Here is a 20687-nt window from a genome sequence, read left to right as displayed (position 1 = left end):
GTGATTTATTTCGGGGGTCCCAGGTAATACGATTATTACAAGCTGCGTAGGCTCCCCCCCCCCCCCCTTTGACTCTATACATAGGGCCTAAATGCTCTTCTGTTGTTATGTATTGTATCATGCTATTGTATAATCATTGTAAGTCAATTATGTTTGTTTTTGTGCTAGCGAACACAGTGGAAATAATTTCAAATCGAATAGATTTAATCAATCAATCAATCAATCAATCTCCTAGACGGTGCATTTTGTTTTACCTATTGTTGTGAACAAGCATTCATGAAAGTATTAACATATTATACAAATAAGTCTATCAATATCGTTTCGGCACAGTGGCAGCAATTTAGTCAGATATTATAAAGAGATCGATCTAATGCGCTCGGGAGTTTGCGTTACACGACACCTTCCTTTCATGAAAAAAAAAATCATGACGTGTTTGCGGGACTGTGATTAGTCGAAAGTTGAAAGTTCATTTTACTCAACAACCCATACTCTGGCTATCGGAGTCCAATTTAAGATCATACAGAGCTGCAAGTAACTTAAGTTTATACATTCAACTATAATAAAGTAAAGAAGAGTGAAATACAATTGGTGAACAGAAATAAAGAAGAATGTACAAAAACACATGCTTTATATACGATATAGTGAACAAAAAAGGAAGGAAAATATGACGACAGATGAGAGAGGGAGAAAGAGATAGACAGCGTTTGTCAGCTCAAACGTAGACTTTGAAGGACTACAGATTGAAAAGTAAATGACATCATTTCAATTTTTTAACGAATCGACAGAAAATATACTTCTGCTGATATTTTGAGGTCTGAAACACAATTTTACCGCTGTGTGCCTCCTTAAAATGAAGAAAATGTAAGGAAGACACAGTTCGCTCCATAGGCTCGCGTTTTAAGAAGCTCGCGGTATTAGGGAGCTTTAGATTTTAGACGCGCGGACGTTCAAAGAGAAAAAAAACATGATCTGAGTGTGCGCAGTAACTTGATCGCGCTACTGCGCACGCTCAGATCGTGTTTTTTTCTCTTTGAACGTCCGCGCGTCTAAAATCTAAAGCTCCCTATTATTACTAAAATGGCCGCCGTTCCGGCTCCATGGCGTGCTCATAGAGCTGTGAATGCAGCTCTATGGGCAGCTCTATGGGCGTACTACACCCGTTGCGCGTTGCGTTACATATATACCGGTACAACATTCTTTGTACACATCCCACGTGTGTTCCCCATCGCATCGATCACAGTGCAGTAGTCAGTACACCTGCTCGCTCTGCTGCCATCTCCAGTCAAAGTCAACGTGGCCGCTGATCCGTGTGCGTGCGGACAACTGGAGGAGTCGAGACCATTATTTGGTTGTTGTATCCTGTAAAACTTGTTCTACGATGTCGAAGACAGTACGAAAGAAGAAGAAGATGGAGGGTGTAAAAAAGTCGAATAGCAGCACGAATGTTGGTAAGTCATGAACAAGAATTTCACGAACGAACTTGCCATTCTTAGGCTGCGTGCTGCCGCAACCGCGTGTTATGAATAAACTGCACTGTTGTGTAGTGTTGCAATATGAGTGTGACTTCGATTCGACACTTCGTACAATGTATTTCAGGGGTGTAGCATCGGTGTGCTAAGGAATTTGTACGCCTACAGCACCGGGAGCAATACCTCGAGCGTTCCGATTACTACTAGTTTAAAGTTATTGGCGAAGCGGTTCATTCTTTCAGGACATGCCATGCCAATTTTGAGCGGTCAAGTGTGCATTGAATGTATCATCAACATTTAAAGGGTGTGTACAGTTCTGCCCGAGGTGAGGATTTAGCTTTTACCGGTACCGTTTTGCGAGATATTCAGAAACCACTCGGCACTCTATGATCACACTGATGATCTGATGATATGGTGTGAGATGTCGACAGAGAGCATGCAATTTAAGGGGTATCAAAAGTTTATTTGCTGAAAATCGGTTTTGAAATGGCTGAGATATCCAAAAACAAGGTACAATGTAAAACAAAGAGATCCTAATAAAAGGCGTGGCGTGTAAATTTAGTCTTTTATTATAATCACTTTTTTGGATATATCTCGGCCATTTGAAAACCAATTTTCTTCTTAAATGTTGAACTCTTTGTCTTCTTAAAATTGCATGATCTTTCATACTTCATAGGAGGTTTCTCATTATCTCACTTGGGAATGTTCAAAACCTCACCTCACCTCAACCAGTATTGTACAGCCCCTTTAACTTTGGGTAAGATTAGAAAGGTAAAACCGGGTTTGAAGCCACCGGGTCTAATGATAATATCAATAATGGCCGGGCCAGTAAATTGCTTACTGGCACTGCTGCCAAACTGGCACTGGACTGGCACAACAAGGAGAAACTGGATCGCTCATAATCACGTCAATCACACTAAAAAGTCACTGACACTAGATCTAGTCATAGTGTTCAACATGACGATGGGAGTAAATAGTGGCGAGGCCTGTGTACCCTGTGGTCAGGCCCATATGGTATTGCACGAGCACGCCTGTAGAGCCTCTACTAGACTATGGATCTAAATCAGATTTTGTTTTTCTTGATGAATGACTCAGAGTTAAGACTATTACAGGAGTTTTTGTTTTTTGTGTGGTGTTGGTTTTTTTTTTTTTTTGTCATTAACATTTTTTATTTAGTTGTTTCTATGTACGATATGAATAATGCATAGGGCCTACAAAACTGAAGTAGTCTAAACAAAGTCATGTGATGTGATTGCGATAGCTGTTTAAAGGACAAGTTCACCTTCATTAACATAAGAATTGAGAGAATGTAGCAATATTAGTAGAACACATCATTGAAAGTTTGAGGAAAATCGGACAATCCGTTCAAAAGTTATGAATTTTTGAAATTTTTGTGCAGTTACAGCTGGATGAGAAGACTACTGCAGTGTATGATGTCACATGCGTACAACAATATAAGGAAAATATAAAGAGAATTTCACAAAATTTCATCTTTTGAAATAAGTACATTTTCCCTTGACTCGTTACTGACATATGTTATGGGTAATGTTATTCCCATTGCCTTTAGAAAGAGGCAAGTCAAGTGCTCTTTTGTTATGCGAAAAAAGTGAAAATACTGTATGTTGAAATTTCTTTACATTTTCTTTATACTGTTGTACTCATATGACATCACGAGCCTTAGTAGTCTCTTCATCCAGCGGTTCCAATACCAAAATTTTAAAAATTCATAACTTTTGCATCGATTGTCCAATTTTCCTCAAACTTTCAATGTGTTCTACTAATATTGCTGCATTCTATCAATCCTTATGTTTATGAAGGTGAACTTGTCCTTTAAAGGGGAAGGCTAGTAACTGATCAGTGGGAATCAGTGGAAATGCTAGGAGATGATTGTTCCAATCCTTATGGGATTCATTCAAGAGTTCATTGTATATCTATTGTTGTGTGAAAATGATTTGCTTCAGAACGGTCTCATATTCAAGTAATGTGCAGATTAATGCTCCGTCACTGACCAGGGACACTAACCTGGAAGCATTAAACTGCACATTACTTGAACATGAGACCACTCTGAAGCAAATCATTTTCACACAACAATAGATATACAATGAACTCTTGAATGAATCCCATAAGGATTGGAACAATCATCTCCCAGCATTTCCACTGATTCCCACTGATCAGTTACTAGCCTTCCCCTTTAACAGTGGCTATGGTGTGTACGTGATGGTATACTCCTATCATTGTATTGTAGTCACTGTCTTGTCGTTCAGCTACGACATACATACTTTTCTGTTGTGCTCAAGCTCATCTTGATCTGAAAGTTAAGGGTCTGTTTCGTAAAGAGGTTTCAACTGTCTGGGATGTGATAATTGCAGTTGATAGGGCAATATTGAGACTTCAACCAGATATGCACATGAGCAGTTCAAACATTACAATTTGAAAAGAACCTCTGTAAATCTGTGTCTTTCTTCCTCAACATTTCAACCAACTTATCTTTCTAATCTCTCATTAAAAAAAAGGATACTACACTGTAAATACCTTGTCATTGTCAATACATTTGTATTATTTTTTTTAGTATTTTGAATAATAAGAGAATACTTGGCACTTGGTCAAAGTTACACTGTACTTGTAATTCTAATTCTGTAATGGTTTCTTATACAGTACGCGCAATAGAAAACGCCCGACGAAAGTGCGTCCAAATTTCGTCCCAACGCTTTTAGCGTTGTTGATTTCGCCTGGGACGTTTTCAACGCTTTTTGCGTCCAGACTTCATGGACGGATTTTGGACGAATTCAACGAATTCAACGAAATCCCCGAACGCTTTTCCGAAGCTGTGGACGCTTTCAACGCTTTCAATGCTTTCAACGCTTTCAACGCTTTCAACCCTTTGTACGCGCGATCACACACACAGCTACAGTGTATACTAAGTTAGCTCTAATCGCGAATCGCTAGCTCTTCTTTCGTCGAAGTTCTCTAGGTTTCCCGTCCATTTCTCTCATTTTCTCTCTTTTGCTTCCGTATCATTGTATCCCTTTCTTTTCAGAGTACAATCATACTTCTGAGAGTGTTTTTTTCTCATTTTTATTAAGTGATTACCCTGTTTGCCACAATTTTGGGTGAGTTTTTGTTCGAGTGTTTGTTGAGTTTTTCGATTGAACGATGTGTCGATTATCTTCGTGTGTGCGAGAATATCGTACCCACTCGTTTGTTTCCGTGTAAGTATTTTTACCGTAAAAGTGTCTTCATCGTTCGTCTTCACGCATCGGGTTTTCACCCTAGTTTTCCTCATCGTAGTTTTCCACGTCCATTTTTTTTTTCCAGTGCAAGATACTCTGTGTATTTTCTGCTACGGTAAAATGCCATCGTCGATAGTTTTTGTGTATTCATCGTAGTTTTCCACCTCCATTTCATTTTTGTGTGCAAGATGTGTAGCTAGGTCTGCGATGTCTGAATCGTTTACAGATGTGTTTTGTGAGAGTATTAACCACGATGATTTTGAGGATTTTGAGGGTTTCGCTTTGGATGAGATTGACTGGAATGATAGTGATAATGATAATGATTCTACTATCTAGTGGTGTTGATATAAGAGCTCTTATGATGATGCAGTTTATTTCGTGTGACCGACCATCATGACGTTGGCGATGACGAGTACGAAACGATGTATGTACAATGTAGGCCTGTATGACGACATGGCCTGGCCCTGGGGGCTGTTTTAGTGTTGCTCGCTCGATCGTGCACTGTAGTGGTCTAGAGACCTGCATTTTATTTTTTCACTTAATTGTATCCTTTTGCTTGTTCACTCTGGTTTACTGCTACCAAAATTTATGTCTCTGAAGAAACTCAACCAGAAGCTAGACAATATGTTTGCATCAGGTCCAAGTCTGTAAATTGCGATGTTCCTACTCCTATTGAACTCGAAATCCCATTTTCTTTGCTCTTTTTTCCACTGATAAATTATTTAGAACTGTACTGCATTTCTGATGAATTGCTTTTGCGTTATATCAAGAGCCTGCTGAGTAGGTGTTTCATTCTATCCTTTCAATTATCTTTCTATCACTTTCTTCTTTTGACCCTGGATGGAAAAAAAAAAAAACCTATCTTGCCATGTAAAGACAGAACACATGCCATCATGAAATATCATGACATTACGAAAGTAATAAAAGAAATAGGTAAGCGATGAAAATTCTTGTTTGTAAAATCATAAATCAAAGGTGATTTCATATGAACCAGCTCTTTGAAATGTATTTATTTTGCCTATTGATACTTGCTTTGCAAGTATACATTTTCTCTCCCATGGACTTTGTGTCCCCCTTTTTTATGTGCTTTAATGATTATTATTCTAATTTGTTTTGTCAATATCATCATTATTACTGTATTAATATTACCATACTTTGATATGGTTAATTGCATTTGTTGATTGACTCTCACTTTCATTTTGTTGCATCCTCTTGGTACTTGTACAGATCCTTTCTAGGGCTTGCTGTTTGCTCACCCCCCCCCTTTGCTGTTGCTATTTCACGCTTTACCTTTCTTTATCTCTCTGTTGTTCCTTATCTTGTTTGATGTTGCCTCCATATTCATCCTTTTCCTTCAATGGTTGCCCCCTGGCCCTCACGGCGACCATTACTAACCTTCCCCTGTCTTTTGTTTGTCCATCCTCCTGTTCTAATCCCCCTGGCCCTCCCTTTACCTGTTGGGCTCCTTGCCCATGACTTCCTACCCTCTCCTTTTGTTTTCTTTGTTCCGTGTCCCTTTGCCCTGACTGTTCTTGTTGTGTGAAGTCGCTTTACATGTGTGTGGTTGCTTTTTCCGCCTATTTGCCATTTTGCTTCTGACGAAGATTCTGCTATAATCGGAAGCTTAGGTCCCTCTTGACTCTATCCGAAAAACATTCATGTACACTCCCAAAACTTGCTGGGCTAGTAATGAAAACTTCCATTATCTAGCAGGGGAGGGGGAATGCTTTCATTTTCTCAAGAGAGCTTTTGTGTGAGAGAATGAAAAACTTGATTGAGTGTTGCCAAGTTGTTTTCAAACTTCTTCATTTTATTTGATCTTAAGCATAATCACTTTCGTAAGTACATGTACAGTATTACGATTTCTTCTCCCTTGACTGTAATCGGAAAGTTTGCCATAACGACGATCGCTAATGTGTTTGGATGTGCCGATATGCGAAACATGTGGTTCAAAGGAATGCACCATGTGCTACAGCTGTACTAACTTACTGCCTTAGAGGTTACTGCAAGTTGAATGGATCGAATGCGCCATAGGCTTAGTTACGGTAAACAGTTTACGTTCGATGCGAATAATTATTACGTCTTTCAGGATCGAGGAATAATACACACAAAACATGCAAACAAACAAATCCACGAACGAGTGTTGATAACCAAAATTCATATGAAAAGTAATAGGCAGTTTTGGTGAGCGTGAAATTTTACTGTCATGATTTTGCTGTTTAATCGGGTGGTGGCTGCATCTCACCAGGGAAGTGGAAGAAATCCACCTCCCTGATCTCACATAGGACATCTCAGTGAATTTGTCTAGGCATATGAGACCTTTCATAATCTGTGATTGCATTTTTGAGTGATTAATCAATTCCTTTTTACAGCTCGGGAACATATAAATACATTGTACTTAGATCAAGTACGCAATAATCGACTGTTCGATGTATGCGCCTAAAGAAAGGCGAAAGAATCAGAACATCTTTGCAATGATTCCTTTAACTCAACTCACCAGCGAGTTCTTACACCAGTGCGCGCATTCTTTCGTCTGGCACCTGGGGTCTGGCACGCACCTGGTTTTGTGGAAATTTCCACAAAGGGATCCGAGGGTGGGGTTTTTCCAATCCCAAGAGACCGCATTATACACAAGAAGACAATCTCGTCGCTTCTATCATTTTCCGTCACTCGTGTTTTCCCCTTATTCTTTGCTAATAATGAACGTTTCGATTGAACTTAACGATGGTTGTTCACACGTGGTTCCTTTTGTTGTGAGGTGTAGGTACAGTATTTTCTTTTTTTATCATTCCTGGGAGGGGAAAGAAGAGTAAAAGAGGGAAAACTTATTTAAATAAACGAAGGACACGTATAAACGCTCAGCATCCACAGCAAGCCGTCTTTTACATCAGCATCGTTGATTATCATCACCTGCACTATCATCAGGCATCACTCAGATAATGTCCTTTTTTTTATAAACATTTAGAAACACGATCACCATCACTCGAGATAAACACGTAGCAGTGGCAGATCCAGAGGGGGCGCATGAGGCGCGCGCCCCCTTTATTTATCGTGAAAAAAAAAAAATAGAAGTGAAACCCGGAAGTGGCACCAGAAATACTAGTTGTGCCCCTCCCCCCTCCTGTACAGAATTCCTGGATCCGCCCCTGCCTGTACGAAAATAAATGTCAACAGACAAAGTATCAACAACCTCCCCGACAACTACATAAACATTACCACAGAGCACACCGAAGCGGCTGGCATCAAACACCCTTCGAAATACTGCAGCAAAGCGGGAAATCGCCGTTACGAAAATGCATGTACACAGTGCGAGGCAATTGAAAGAATTACCTTTAGATTAAGAATATGAAGGGAACAAATACAGTGATATGAAACGAAAGAAATCGTACACCAAACGAGAGGTATAACGACCTCCAATAGGCCCTTAGCCGCAGCATATCAATAAACATGACGTATAAATAAGCACACGGAATATGCGTGTTTCGGATTCCTCCCTTCTGTTTCTTTCCTGAACTATTCCCAATGCCCGAATAAAATAATGACTAGTTTGTTACTCTGATTTCTTCTTCTGAGGAAAGGAAGTTCGTTCATCCGAAAACAAAAGGATTGACACTCCGAAGGTTTGCTAATCGGGCAATGCCCCCCCCCCCCAAAAAAAAAAAAGCCAACAAAATGCTCGTTAATCAAAATATTGGTTAATAATGTTAAAGACGATAATAATAATAATAATAATAATAATAATAATAATAATAATAATAATAATAATAATAATAATAATATAACAATAGACAGAAATAAAACAATATATGGCCCTATAGCAAATACCCGCAGCATGATTACATTTTCGAATCAACAAACATGGATAAGCACAAGGAATATGCGTGTTTCGGATTCGAAATAACGCCGTAACCATCGGAATAGCGCACCCGCTTTCTTTTTCGGAATAATGAACACCACGGAAATCAATAAAATGATTTCAAACTAAGAATCCATCGTAATTCTTGCCTTAAAGATTTTCCTGAACTACGTGTATTCTCAATGCCCGAATAAATTAATGACTAGTTTGTTACTCTGAAAGTGGTGTTGTGAGTTAAGGAAGTTCGTTTATCCGAAAACGAAAGGATTGACACTCCGAAGGTTTGCTAATCGAACAATGGGGAAAAAATAATAATAGTAATACATTTTATTTTCACACTAGGTACGAACATCTATGGTGTAGGGAATTTGCGTGTTACGGAACATTTGATCACTTTCGCATCAGCGAACTTTACGTGCAGTGGGTACTACAAAAATGCCTCCCCCCTAAAAAAAAATAAATAAATAAATAAAAATGTATATATAATTACACCAACACTTGAGCATAACAACAAACAAGCAAGCAAACAAACAAATAAACAACTTAAGATTTAATCTCATAGCTGCTTTGAATATTTCATGTTCCGTCTGTATACTTCTTTTCAGAATTATCTCTCGCTTCCCGCTTCACAACTAGGAAATAAACGATGTCAAACTATAATAAGAATTAAACTTATTGTCTTGCTCTGAATATAAAATTCATTATTCCAAAAGTTCGTTTATCCGTGAATACAACAGGCTCGATACTACAGTACTCCGAAGGTTTGCTAATCCGACAATAACGCACCTATCCAATCACAAACATTCGTGCATTTTCGGATTATGAATCATAATTTGACTATCACATTTACGAACATCTATTTTTCGTGTAGGGAAGTCGCGTGTATCTGAATGTTTCATTTTCGTACTAACGAACCTTATGGGTGCATGGGTACAACGAACATGACCCTCAACCCCCCACCCCCCCCCAAAAAAAAAAAAAAGAAAGAAAGAAAGAAAGAAAGAGCCAAGTCAAACTAAGAATCAGTCTGAATTAGTCGCTTTGAAAATTCCACGTACCGTCTGAATTATCTCTCTGTCCAATAAAGAAATAAACGATATCAAACTAAGAATTAAACGTATTGTCTTGTTTTGAATATCATAAAACTTACCATTGAATTTCAATGGTAACTACCGTCAAAATTAGGCATCACAGCCAATCAGCATCAAGGATTATAAAATTTACCGCTGATTTGAAGACTTACCGCTAGAAAGGAGCGGTAAGTCCAGCGGTAAGGGTTTTATGCAACAGGGCCCTGATTCAATAAAAAAACGGGCAATGTAACGCGCAATTGCTGAAGAAAGAAATATATTTAATGACCAAATAACGGCGAACAAATCCTTCTAATTTCTTTTTTCCTCTCTTTGGGGGTTAATTTTCTTTCTATACTCAAATGGATTTTACGTACACGCAATTTTAGTGAAACCATTTTCTTTTTGGTCGGCATTCTACGATAAGGTTCCTGTGGGTTCACCCTCGCCAAAATTGCGTGATTTCTCTTAAATACTATGAACCCGAATGATCTCTGATTGGTAATTTAGTCTATTTCATGATCAACAGTTGTTTATTTTCTGCTTGTGAAAAACAAAACAAAACACGTGAACTACTACATCGTATAACATCTCTGTTTCGTTCAGCCGAGCGAGCCATGCCATAGCAATGGCGACGCACATACGGCGCACTCGCCTTTCCCATACGTGCACATTCCCTGGTTACATGCAGCCCGCATACCACCATGTGATGTATCAGGTGACTTTCACTAAATGCAGTGAATAATCTGCTAACGGTGCCGTACTTACAGCTAGGGTAAGGAAACTAAAACTTTTACAAATTGCTTCAATGAAAACGGCATCGATATATGTATACATGTTACCATTTTTAATATTATTATGTGTATCAGGTGAATTCCACGCCTGTCTACTGTTCTCATTCCCGACCGCTGTGCTACTTGTTGAGTCTAATCTTGCACTGATTCTTGCCGGCTAGCGGCCACTACACACACACGTGTGTACTGTATTCCATGTGCGCCTTGGATCACGGATGCTTCTAACGAAATTTGGACGAAACTGCCGAGCTCCGAACACGCATTTTCCGAACGAGCAACGCATTTGCCGAACGGAATTGAGCGGGCGGTCGTGCGTGAAATGCGTCCACAAAGCGTCCACAAAGCGTCAGAATCGTTGCTAATAAATCGATAACGAAATTTCGTCCAAATTTCGTCCAGATTTCGTTGCTACTCGATCGATAACGAACTTTCGTTGGAAAACGAAATTGACGGAGGCGTTTCTTATTGCGCGTACTGTACATGTACATGTAAGAATACCATCTTCTTTTTTCACCATTTTCTGTTGGTTTTCATACAAGAGTATGCAGACCTGTTCCATGTCTTTGATATGTGAAAGAAGTGCAAGGATCAATTTGTTCTCTTTGTGAAATCAGGAAATCTACTTCCTAGACGATATTTATTAAATCAGGCATGTACTGTAACATCGTACACGATGCAGACAGTGAACTTTTATTGCGTTGCACAAGCAGACTGTAAGTTCATAGCACCCTATATCTTATACATTCGTACTGTGTTTTTGAATTATCAAAACTTGGAGCAGAGTAAACAGTAAGACATTGCCAGTGAAATAATGACAGAAAGTTGGTGCCCATACCAGTTATTTGAAGAGATAAATCTTTCAACAACTCTCTTGATATGAATTTGGAAAAAAAAAAAGAAAAGAAACGATATGAATTGATGCATGATCAAACCTCTGATGACTTTTTATTCCCACCACAGATCGTGCTACGGGTGTAGGTGGTAACAACATGCGAGATCGTGCAACTATCAAGCGTCTGAATATGTATCGAAAGGGGAAGCCCCAACGGTAAGGAAAACCTAACTTTGCTGCTTGTGTTTAAACTGTCATTAGTCTAAAACAATTGATTTCAAGAAGCTTTGCACTAGGCTGGAATCCATTGATTTTATTCAGAATATTATACAATCTGACATGACATGGGTCACCTTCTTGTATTAGGCCCAAAACCACTATTTCGGCACAATTGGACAATCGCAAAACGCGAAAATTAAAGTTTTTAGAATAGGTTTCATTTTTATACCAATCCATGACACAAATATTCAAGTTTGTAGTTGAAAAATATGAACACACAATCTTACTTTATTTTTGTGGTGTGATAATTTCTTTCATAGGGCGTAGATTTCATCATGTAACATACGTTACCAATGTCATTCTATTTCAAATGCTTTAAGATTGGTGACTACAGTCTATGATTGAGATACTTATGCGTCAGATGTGAAGTATACCATCGGCTGCCATGTTTGTAAATGCTGCCTGCAGATGGGAAGGATGGCAAATGACCTGTATGCTATACTGAACACAGCATGTCCTATTGTGTTAAATCTTATTTCATGTAATGTTCATTTGTTTTCTCGATAATTTGATGTCAGACTTTCTTCAGAAAATATTTTCAACATTTATCAGTCCCAAATTGCATGCCAATTCTTGAGTATCATCGATGAAACATGTGAATCTATGTGCGCAAAAATATATTCGTCAGATTCCACGTAACGTATGTTTCACGTTAATGTAACGTAAGTTACAAAGATAATACTACTACATGTGCAACTGATTTTGGTACTTTTTCTTTTTGGTTTTGGTATATATTCTGACATTAATTTCTCGTCAACTCTAAGTGAACGTTTATTATAACAAGACGTCGCAATATCATGGTGATACAATTCTCAAAAATTACAATTGAAATAGTTGTAAAACTGCAAGACTTTATAACATGTCCGCGTATAAACTCTGGAGTAGAACATTAATCCGTTACTGCTGATATTTTGAAGACAATTGGCTTCATACTTATGAATTTATGGCATTGAAATGATAAGAGTTGGGAACATGCTTTCACGTGCCTTCACGGACGAAAATATTGTCATGATGTACGTGTAATATAAAACGAGTGGTGGGTAACGTAGGTTTCACTTCAATTTCATCATAATGGAAGTTTTCGTATGCTTGACGTCTTGTAACGTGTTATCTTCATATTGATGTCTTGTAACTTGTTATCTTCAGCTGTCACTTCATGCTGTTGAAAGATATGTTTCGAATCCATAACTTTACAGACTCCATAAATTTGCTGTTGCAACAGTTATTCTATGCAGGAACAGTTTGAAAATAGCACTTGCAATACAATAGTATTCACAAAATTTTTAACACTTGTATGAAACAAGAAACGGCAAAAACGAGATGGTTACTCTATTAAAGTGCTTCATAATGAACAATAACGCCGTATTGCTTGTATTTGAAATTTCTGAACTCGGTAAACAAGAGATATTGACAGAAGGAACCAAGAAATGTTCTTTGTTAATTAAATAAATGACAACTTTACTAAGTTGATTATGGCAAATGAGGTCGATGAAATAACGTCAAATTACATAGTTGCATTAGCACAATACTGGGTAGGATGAATGAAATTGTCATTAGTGAAATAATGTACTCGATTGCCCTTGTTATGTATGCATAAGACAGTATAATCCACAACGATAACAAGAATAACAAGTCTTGCATTTATAATTCTTGCCGTATCTGGAAATTGTTCTCCTGCATGGAAAAATGTTTTTGAATCTTTCAAAGAAAAGTGAAAGGACAAGTTGCTATACATGCACAACAAAGGTACTGATAATGATTACAGGCAGGCCCGTAAGTAGGATTTTCATGGGGTGGGGGATGGGATCAGAGTTAGAAAAAGTTGACTACTTCCAGTTTTAATCACCTGACAGGGAGAAAAATAAAAGCTCCCGTGCCATTTTTTCTTTTGTTTAATTTCTTTTACCGGGTTTCATCGACTGACAAGCAAGAAAAAAAAAAAGAAAAAAAAAGAAAATTGAAGAAATATAAAGAAAGGCTTCAGCTTAATTCTATGCTGCCAGTACAAGCCAAATTTCATGTTTTTTTATTTGTTTATTTCAAACTGGAGAGGAGAATTCTGCGATTAATTTTTTCTTTTTATTTCCTTTTGTTTATATTTTGACTGCTGGCAAAGGGGCGGGGGACCTCGAACCCCCTCCCCTATAGTTACCCTGGTAGGGTAGATTTAAAAAAAAAAAAAAGATGCGTGACTTTGCTTTTTTTTTTTTGTCAACTACGCGACGGGTACATGTTTGTTTGTTTTTTCTTGAATCTTTGCTTAGAGATATGATTTTTCGACAATCTGATTGCAGCTTATACGTTCCCTATATATGGGGTTTTAATCTCAGCACTGCTCTAACCCATTGCAACTGCATTAACTTCAACGAGAAGGAAGAACAAAAAAATGTTGATGTCTTAAACATATATCTTACTGAAACATACATCACTATAATTATTATTAGCATTATTGTTATCATGTAGGCCTGATCTATGATGGTATACTCAGTAATAGCTAAAATTACATTTCTTTAATGCACATGTATTTTTGTTACCTTTTCTTCATTCAAAGTGTGTTTTTCTTCACTTTGAGATCATCAACGATATAACGACAAAAAATTGAGTTAATTTTGTCCGTTAAAAATAGTCAGGTAGGAGTAAGTCACCATATTGATTTATGATAACCGAAGATAAATATAATTGAAAAGACTTATTTCCCTATGGAATTGCTTCAACTATAGTTCTAGAACAATTAAATGTTATTTTTATCCACGCACATTCTCTAAAATATCCTTTTTCAATGACATGAATTGATGAAACTTACGTTACTAAAACTAGAAACTTACATTACTATATTAATGCAGGGACCTGATCCAATAGTTTTGAAGTAGAGATCTGCGTAATCCCTAAGTTTATTAGCTATTCATTGAATTTTCTTAAAACAATGTTAAATTCATTGTTTATACCTGGAATATGACATCATTAAAGCCAAGTTGAACATCAACGCCCACCAAACGATTTTTTTTCAAAGATACTATGATTATGTCCCCTTTTACTGCATCCTCCTAACAAACAAGAACATACAGCTGTAAATGAATTTGATATGTTTTGACGGAGAAACTCATCAACATCATAACTGCAACAATTAAATTGTCTCAAATTAAATGGGCTTTTCTGTGGATTGTCTGTTATCAACATGACAACATCTTGAAACTTACGTTACCAAAATTTGAAACATACGTTACGTAATAAATTGAGTGATTTATTTCAAAAGAATAAACCTGTACAGCAAAGCAATAACTGGATTTTTACGGTGGAATCTACTGACTTAATAAAGACACAATAAACAGAAGTAAAGCATGATTCTATGAAAAACAACAACACATTTCCAACAATCAAATACATACTAAGTTTTTCAACACATCATGTAAAGGTATTTTGCGCGCTGCCAATGCTCAAGATGCCATTGAAAGAAGTTGCTGAGCTATCCCATGACCTCAAATCGACGGCACAGATTCGATAAATGTACATTTAGGTGGTAACTAATGGTGTAATTAAGCTTTCTGTCATTTGGTAGTAACGTAAGTTACATCACGTATGTTACACTTGTGGATTAAATCGTATAAGTTAGCAACATAATAATGAATCTTTTGCCACCCATGGGTATGACGACAATCTACTCCATTAGTCTCAACTCTAGAACAATCATTCAGAGCCATGCACCTTCATACTTTTTACAAAGATGGTAACGTATGTTACTTCTCTTAAATCTACCTTTTTAAAATCTATATTTGCAAGATTAGCAGTCGCATGTCTTTTGAAGTTGAGTGATGAAATATCTTTTAACATAAACTTACACCCCTTTTCGTCAGAAAAACAATACAATTGTGTAGTACTCACTGTAATAGCATAACCAAGTTGGCAGTACAAAGATGGTAACGTATGTTTCAGCGGATCTGGCGACACATTTCCATCAGTTATTTTGTTGATAAAAAAAGGTTAGTTTAAAAAGTTGTGTTAGGTTTTCATAGAACCTTAAGCCACTTTTCTGAAACCGTGAGTAAGCTTCCTCTTTATGCTCATATTTTCCCACAAAGTTGAGAAAACATTAAAAATCATCGTTGGCGACATGCACTTTTAAGCCTGTTGGCCGAACTTAACCCTCCACCAATGGCTTAGTGGTATAATTTCGCCTTCGAAATGATTTCAGTTTTTGTTTATATGTCCCTTGGCATCGCATAAAATCACAGGGGCATTTTGAAAGAGCTTTTTATCTCTCCTAGGTGAGTAGGAACATAAGCAACACGTTTTTTGACCAATTGCGCCGAAATAGTGGTTTTGGGCCATTAGAGCTTCCTGGTTGCTATCTTATCTGTAGTCCTACCCAGTGTATGTCGACATTAGTATTAACAATGCACATCACATGTTACTCACTAAATTGTTGTTCTAAATTCAGTATTACATATAGTAATAAATATTGTTTATCCCCCTTCTTTTTTTTTTTTTTGTCAGAGATCGCAAAGGTCGCATCACCAGACCTGCTCCATTCCAATCCAGGCTGAACTCTGGAAGTGTGGCCAGAGTGGAACCAAACAGAAAGTGGTTTGGTGAGTGTTCTAAATAGCCTAGAAAGTAGCATTAGCATTGGTGATTTGCTTTCTCCTGGAAAGAAATTCATAAGAGTAATTTGGGTGTGGGAATGATAGGATGATCTCTTTTCACTTGCTTTTGGAAAAAGTTAATATTCCCTCTCCTGGTCATTATTTGAAACTTTCATTTTACATTAATTATGTTAGCAGTTTGTGTATATCTCTAGATTTGAGAGGCGACGTTCCCAAAATAAAAATTGTTTCAAATTAATATTCCCTCACCTGGTCAGCACGTGAAACATTTAATATGTAATATTGACAGTTTGTATGTTTCTGGATTTTGAATGCTGACATTCCCAAATTGACAAACTAATCACACTTCAACAAATATTACTTGTGTAATTAAACTTTGTTATTTATCAGGAACAATCACTGAATGTAACTTGTTTATTCATTCATATAAAAGAATGAAGCGTGACATTATCCTTGTGTATAAATTTTTACTGGAACTATTTCGGACAAGATGAAGCATGAAGGGAGAGAAGTGCTCCATCCGAGCACCGACGGATCTGGGCCAATTTGCGATCATTGCCCAGACCCAAGCCCAGCAGCCTAGCCGCACCGGACGTGGACCCGAATGCGAAGCTGTCACTTCGTGACAGCATATGGGGAGTTACGCTCAGCCCTTCATTTACCGGTCATAGGAACATTTCTTTCACTAAGAAAATTCTTTAATCATGACAGAAACATTCTCCGAAATTGGTCATCAGGTCGATCCATGTTTGCCTGTGCATGATGAGTTCTGTGCATTTTCAATGTACGATCAAAGATCCTACACTGCACTATTGACATGGTACGATCTTCCAGAACTGCAAAACCGGAAGTACATGTCCCAGAAGCGATCAGATATCGGTATCACAAGGTGATATCGCTTGATATCGGCTATATACAATAGGGAGAGTTGTTGGGGGGAAAAGTACACACACAGATTTTGTTTCATGGAAGAGGTGAGAAGCAGTAAATACTCTGCACACCTTGTGTCTTGATTAAATACTAGTAAGTATCACAGTATGTGAAACTCTTGCAATTAGCATAATCACAATGACTGCACCCTCTCTAGGTAACACAAGGGTAGTCTCCCAGGATGCCTTGCAGACATTTCAAGCTGAGCTGGGTAAGGTTGTGAGAGATCCATACCAGGTTGTGATGAGACAGACCAAACTTCCCATCACCCTCCTCCAGGAGAAAGCCAAGGTTAGTCGAACCAGGACTTCTGTGATCACCCTGTTTAGTGGATTAAGACTCTGTTCATAATCATTGCTAACAAACATTTTTTGTCTCTGTTTTGTATCAACTCTGTAACACGTTGTCCGCAGGATAGAACTGACTTCAGATTGTCCAACCATTTCTGAGTTGTCGGTATGAGAGTTAGTTTAACATGTTGTACATGATATGGTACATTGTAAATGCATTGATCATACAGTTTTATTTGCTGTACCATGTGTCTCAGAAAAACTATACACTTTTGAAATGGCTGCCAAATGAAAAGATATATGATTCTGGGGGAAAGGTTTATATGTATGGATAGCTTATGGACTCAACTTTCATATGACACCAAAAAGTCTAAAAATAATTCATGCTTGAATGAGCACTGCTCACTTTTGTAAAAGGTATGAAAATAAGACTGCTCAGGAATTAGCCTTTTAAATTCGCAACAGGAATTAGCCTTTTAAATTTGCAACAGGTGAGTCCGTTGGAGCTTACAAAACTGAAGTTGATATAAATTTATGATCAATTGCGATCAATTTGGGTTTGCTGAGTGAAGGGTATGAAAATTAGACTGCGCAGGAATTGGCCTTTTAAATTTGCAACAGGTGAGTCCGTTGGAGCTTACAAAACTGAAGTTGATATAAATTTATGATCAATTGCGATCAGTTTGGGTTTGCTGAGTGAAGGGTATGAAAATTAGACTGCGCAGGAATTGGCCTTTTAAATTTGCAACAGGTGAGTCCGTTGGAGCTTACAAAACTGAAGTTGATATGATAAATTTATGATCAATTGCGATCAATTTGGGTTTGCTGAGTGAAGGGTATGAAAATTAGACTGCGCAGGAATTGGCCTAATGGGGCCTAAATTGTACATTTTCATCTTCTTCTTGAGAACCCCATGACCCATTTTCACCAAACTTGGCAGGTAGCATCCCTAGGGGGTTAGGAACTCAATTTGTTAAAATCGGCACCATGCCCCACCCAGGGGGCCCCCAGGGGGCCCAAACCCCCCAAAATGAAGGAATCTTTAAAAATCTTCTCTAGAATCAGAAGTTATAGAGCTGAGATAATACTATGATTGAGTACATTAATGACTGTAGTTTCAAGTTTGTTCATAGCAGATCCAGGGGTGCCCCTCTTGGGGGCAGGGGGGGGGGGGGTGTGGGAAGGTCCAAATGGGGGCTTGAATTGTACATTTTCATCTTCTTCCTGAAAACCTCATGATGGATTTTCGTCAAACTTGGCAGGTAGCATCCCTAGGGGGTCAGGATCTCAATTTATCAAAATGGGCACCATGCTCCACCCAGAGGGCCCCACGGGGCCCCAATCCCCCAAATTAAGGAATCTTAAAAAATTTGGGCCCTTATTGTACATTTTCATCTTCTACTTGAGAATGCCTGGTCAAATTTTAGTAGAGCTGTGAATAATTTAGATTAGTGACTGCGTGAAAGGTGAACTTGCGATATCAGGTGAGCGCTAGACCCACGGGTCTCTTGTGTGAAACTGTTATCACACATTGTGAACTATTGTGTACTATACAAATTGTACACCTATTGGGAGAATCATGCATTATGGCGGAGGCATCGGTCGCCGTAGCGACATTTCTAGTTTACATCTGTGATATGAATGAAAACCTTCGCCCCACATTGAAGTTATTTTCAGATTAGCAGAATAGCTCATTAGGCGTTTTCACATCAGCCCGATAAAAATCCAAGCTCGAGATATTTTTCGCGATCGCATTAAGAAATTAGCACGCTATTTCATTTCCTATTCACATCAGCCCAAACATTATCAAATAGCGCGCTAGTTCGCATTGATTGTCCTGCTACACCGCGTGTATTTCGAAAATTTCCCGAGTTGGACTTGAGAAATTAGCGAGCTAATTTGTATTCACATTATCAAATAGCGCACTATTTCGTGATCCGGTTACTTTCCCAAGTCAGAAAATCGCGCGCTATATCGAAACATCGGGCTGATGCGAAAACGCCTATTGATTTACTTAATAACTAGATGGGGATTATGTAAATTTATTATTCAAATACATTTTGTTGAAAAAGGAATGTCACGGCTACTGGCTACTTATAATTCAGGTTACCCATTGACCTGAAGATTGAATAGCTGACATCTTTGACATTCTTTTTTTTTTTTTTTTGACAATCCATAATTGAATATTCAATGTTACATAATCCCTACCTGGGTATAAGAAAATCAATGAAATGTTCAATGTGGGGTGGAGGTTTTTTTAAAAGTCAATGATGTTAAAAAAAGTAACAGTGTGTCACTTGGTCATGATACATTAAGAATAAATTAAGAGCTGTAAGTTGTTACTCAGTCCTCATTCATCTCGGAGTCTTGGACTGACCACCAAAGATGGAGAGGCCTCAGTTCACACCACAGCAGCGTTCTTTTATGGTAACAACGGACTCACCTCTTGCAAAATTGGAAGGTTAATTCCTGCGCAGCCTAATTTTCATACCTTTTACAAAAGTGAGCAGTGCTCATGTAAGCATGAAATATTTTCAGACTTTTTGGTGTCATATGAAAGTTGAGTCCATAAGCTATCCATACATATAAACCTTTCAGCCAGAATTGTATGTTTTTTTTTATTCGGCGGGCATTTCAAAAGTGTATAGTTTTTTTTTTTTGAGACACACTGTATAATGCAGAAATGTAACTTTTTCTGGCATATCACAAGTGTGTACAATAAGTTGGTGAATCCTGAATTTCCCTCTACAAAATCCGGATTATATTGAAACTGTGAAACATGAGACTTCTTTGTCCTGCAGTGAAAATTTTACCATTTTGTTTGTTGTTGTTGTTGTTGTTTTTCTCCAGTACAATAGAGTGCATCTGTTGGACACGGAGAGTTTTAGCTCCACATTTGGACCCAAGAAACAACGGAAGAGACCCAACATAAAAGTGGGAGATGTGGAGGTATGGAGGACTTTATTGCTGCTGTTTCTTTAAAATTTTTCAATAAGCATATTAATTCGTACAATTCTTCATGTGCTTAACAGTCCATAATCATAATGATTGTCTCTCACAGATGAATATGGGGTAAATAAAATTGCAGCAATAGTACATGGAGTGAAGATGCTTCAGTGACCTACTGATATGCCTGTATTTGCATTATATTATCATAAGATGTTTGTTTAGAAGGCATCCAGATTCCAATAAGGCAATGTTGAGTTAAGTTCCTCTGAACTTCAAGGCAAGTTTCATTGGACGTATGGGAATCCTATAGATGAGTATTTCTCATTTAGTCATTGAAAAGTGTTACAATGTAATTTTACCTGCATGTACCCACTTATGATTACCTTG

At 37.9% G+C, this 20687-nt stretch overlaps 1 protein-coding gene across 1 annotated transcript in view; it reads left to right on the top strand.

Annotated features, from left to right (window-relative positions):
• The first annotated feature begins 1324 nt into the window (after positions 1-1324).
• The window catches only part of LOC140244093 (uncharacterized), a 33186-nt gene continuing 13823 nt past the window's right edge, over positions 1325-20687 (top strand). The window contains exons 1-5 of the mRNA XM_072323741.1: positions 1325-1448; positions 11380-11467; positions 16022-16116; positions 17219-17352; positions 20202-20300. Of these exons, the coding sequence (XP_072179842.1) occupies positions 1379-1448; positions 11380-11467; positions 16022-16116; positions 17219-17352; positions 20202-20300 (486 nt within the window). The 5' untranslated portion in view covers positions 1325-1378. The remainder of the gene's footprint in view (positions 1449-11379; positions 11468-16021; positions 16117-17218; positions 17353-20201; positions 20301-20687) is intronic.

Source organism: Diadema setosum, chromosome 20 (assembly GCF_964275005.1).
Source record: "Diadema setosum chromosome 20, eeDiaSeto1, whole genome shotgun sequence".
NCBI lineage: Eukaryota > Metazoa > Echinodermata > Echinoidea > Diadematoida > Diadematidae > Diadema > Diadema setosum.
Note: the sequence above shows the minus strand (reverse complement) of the source record. Positions and strands in the feature narration are given on the sequence as shown.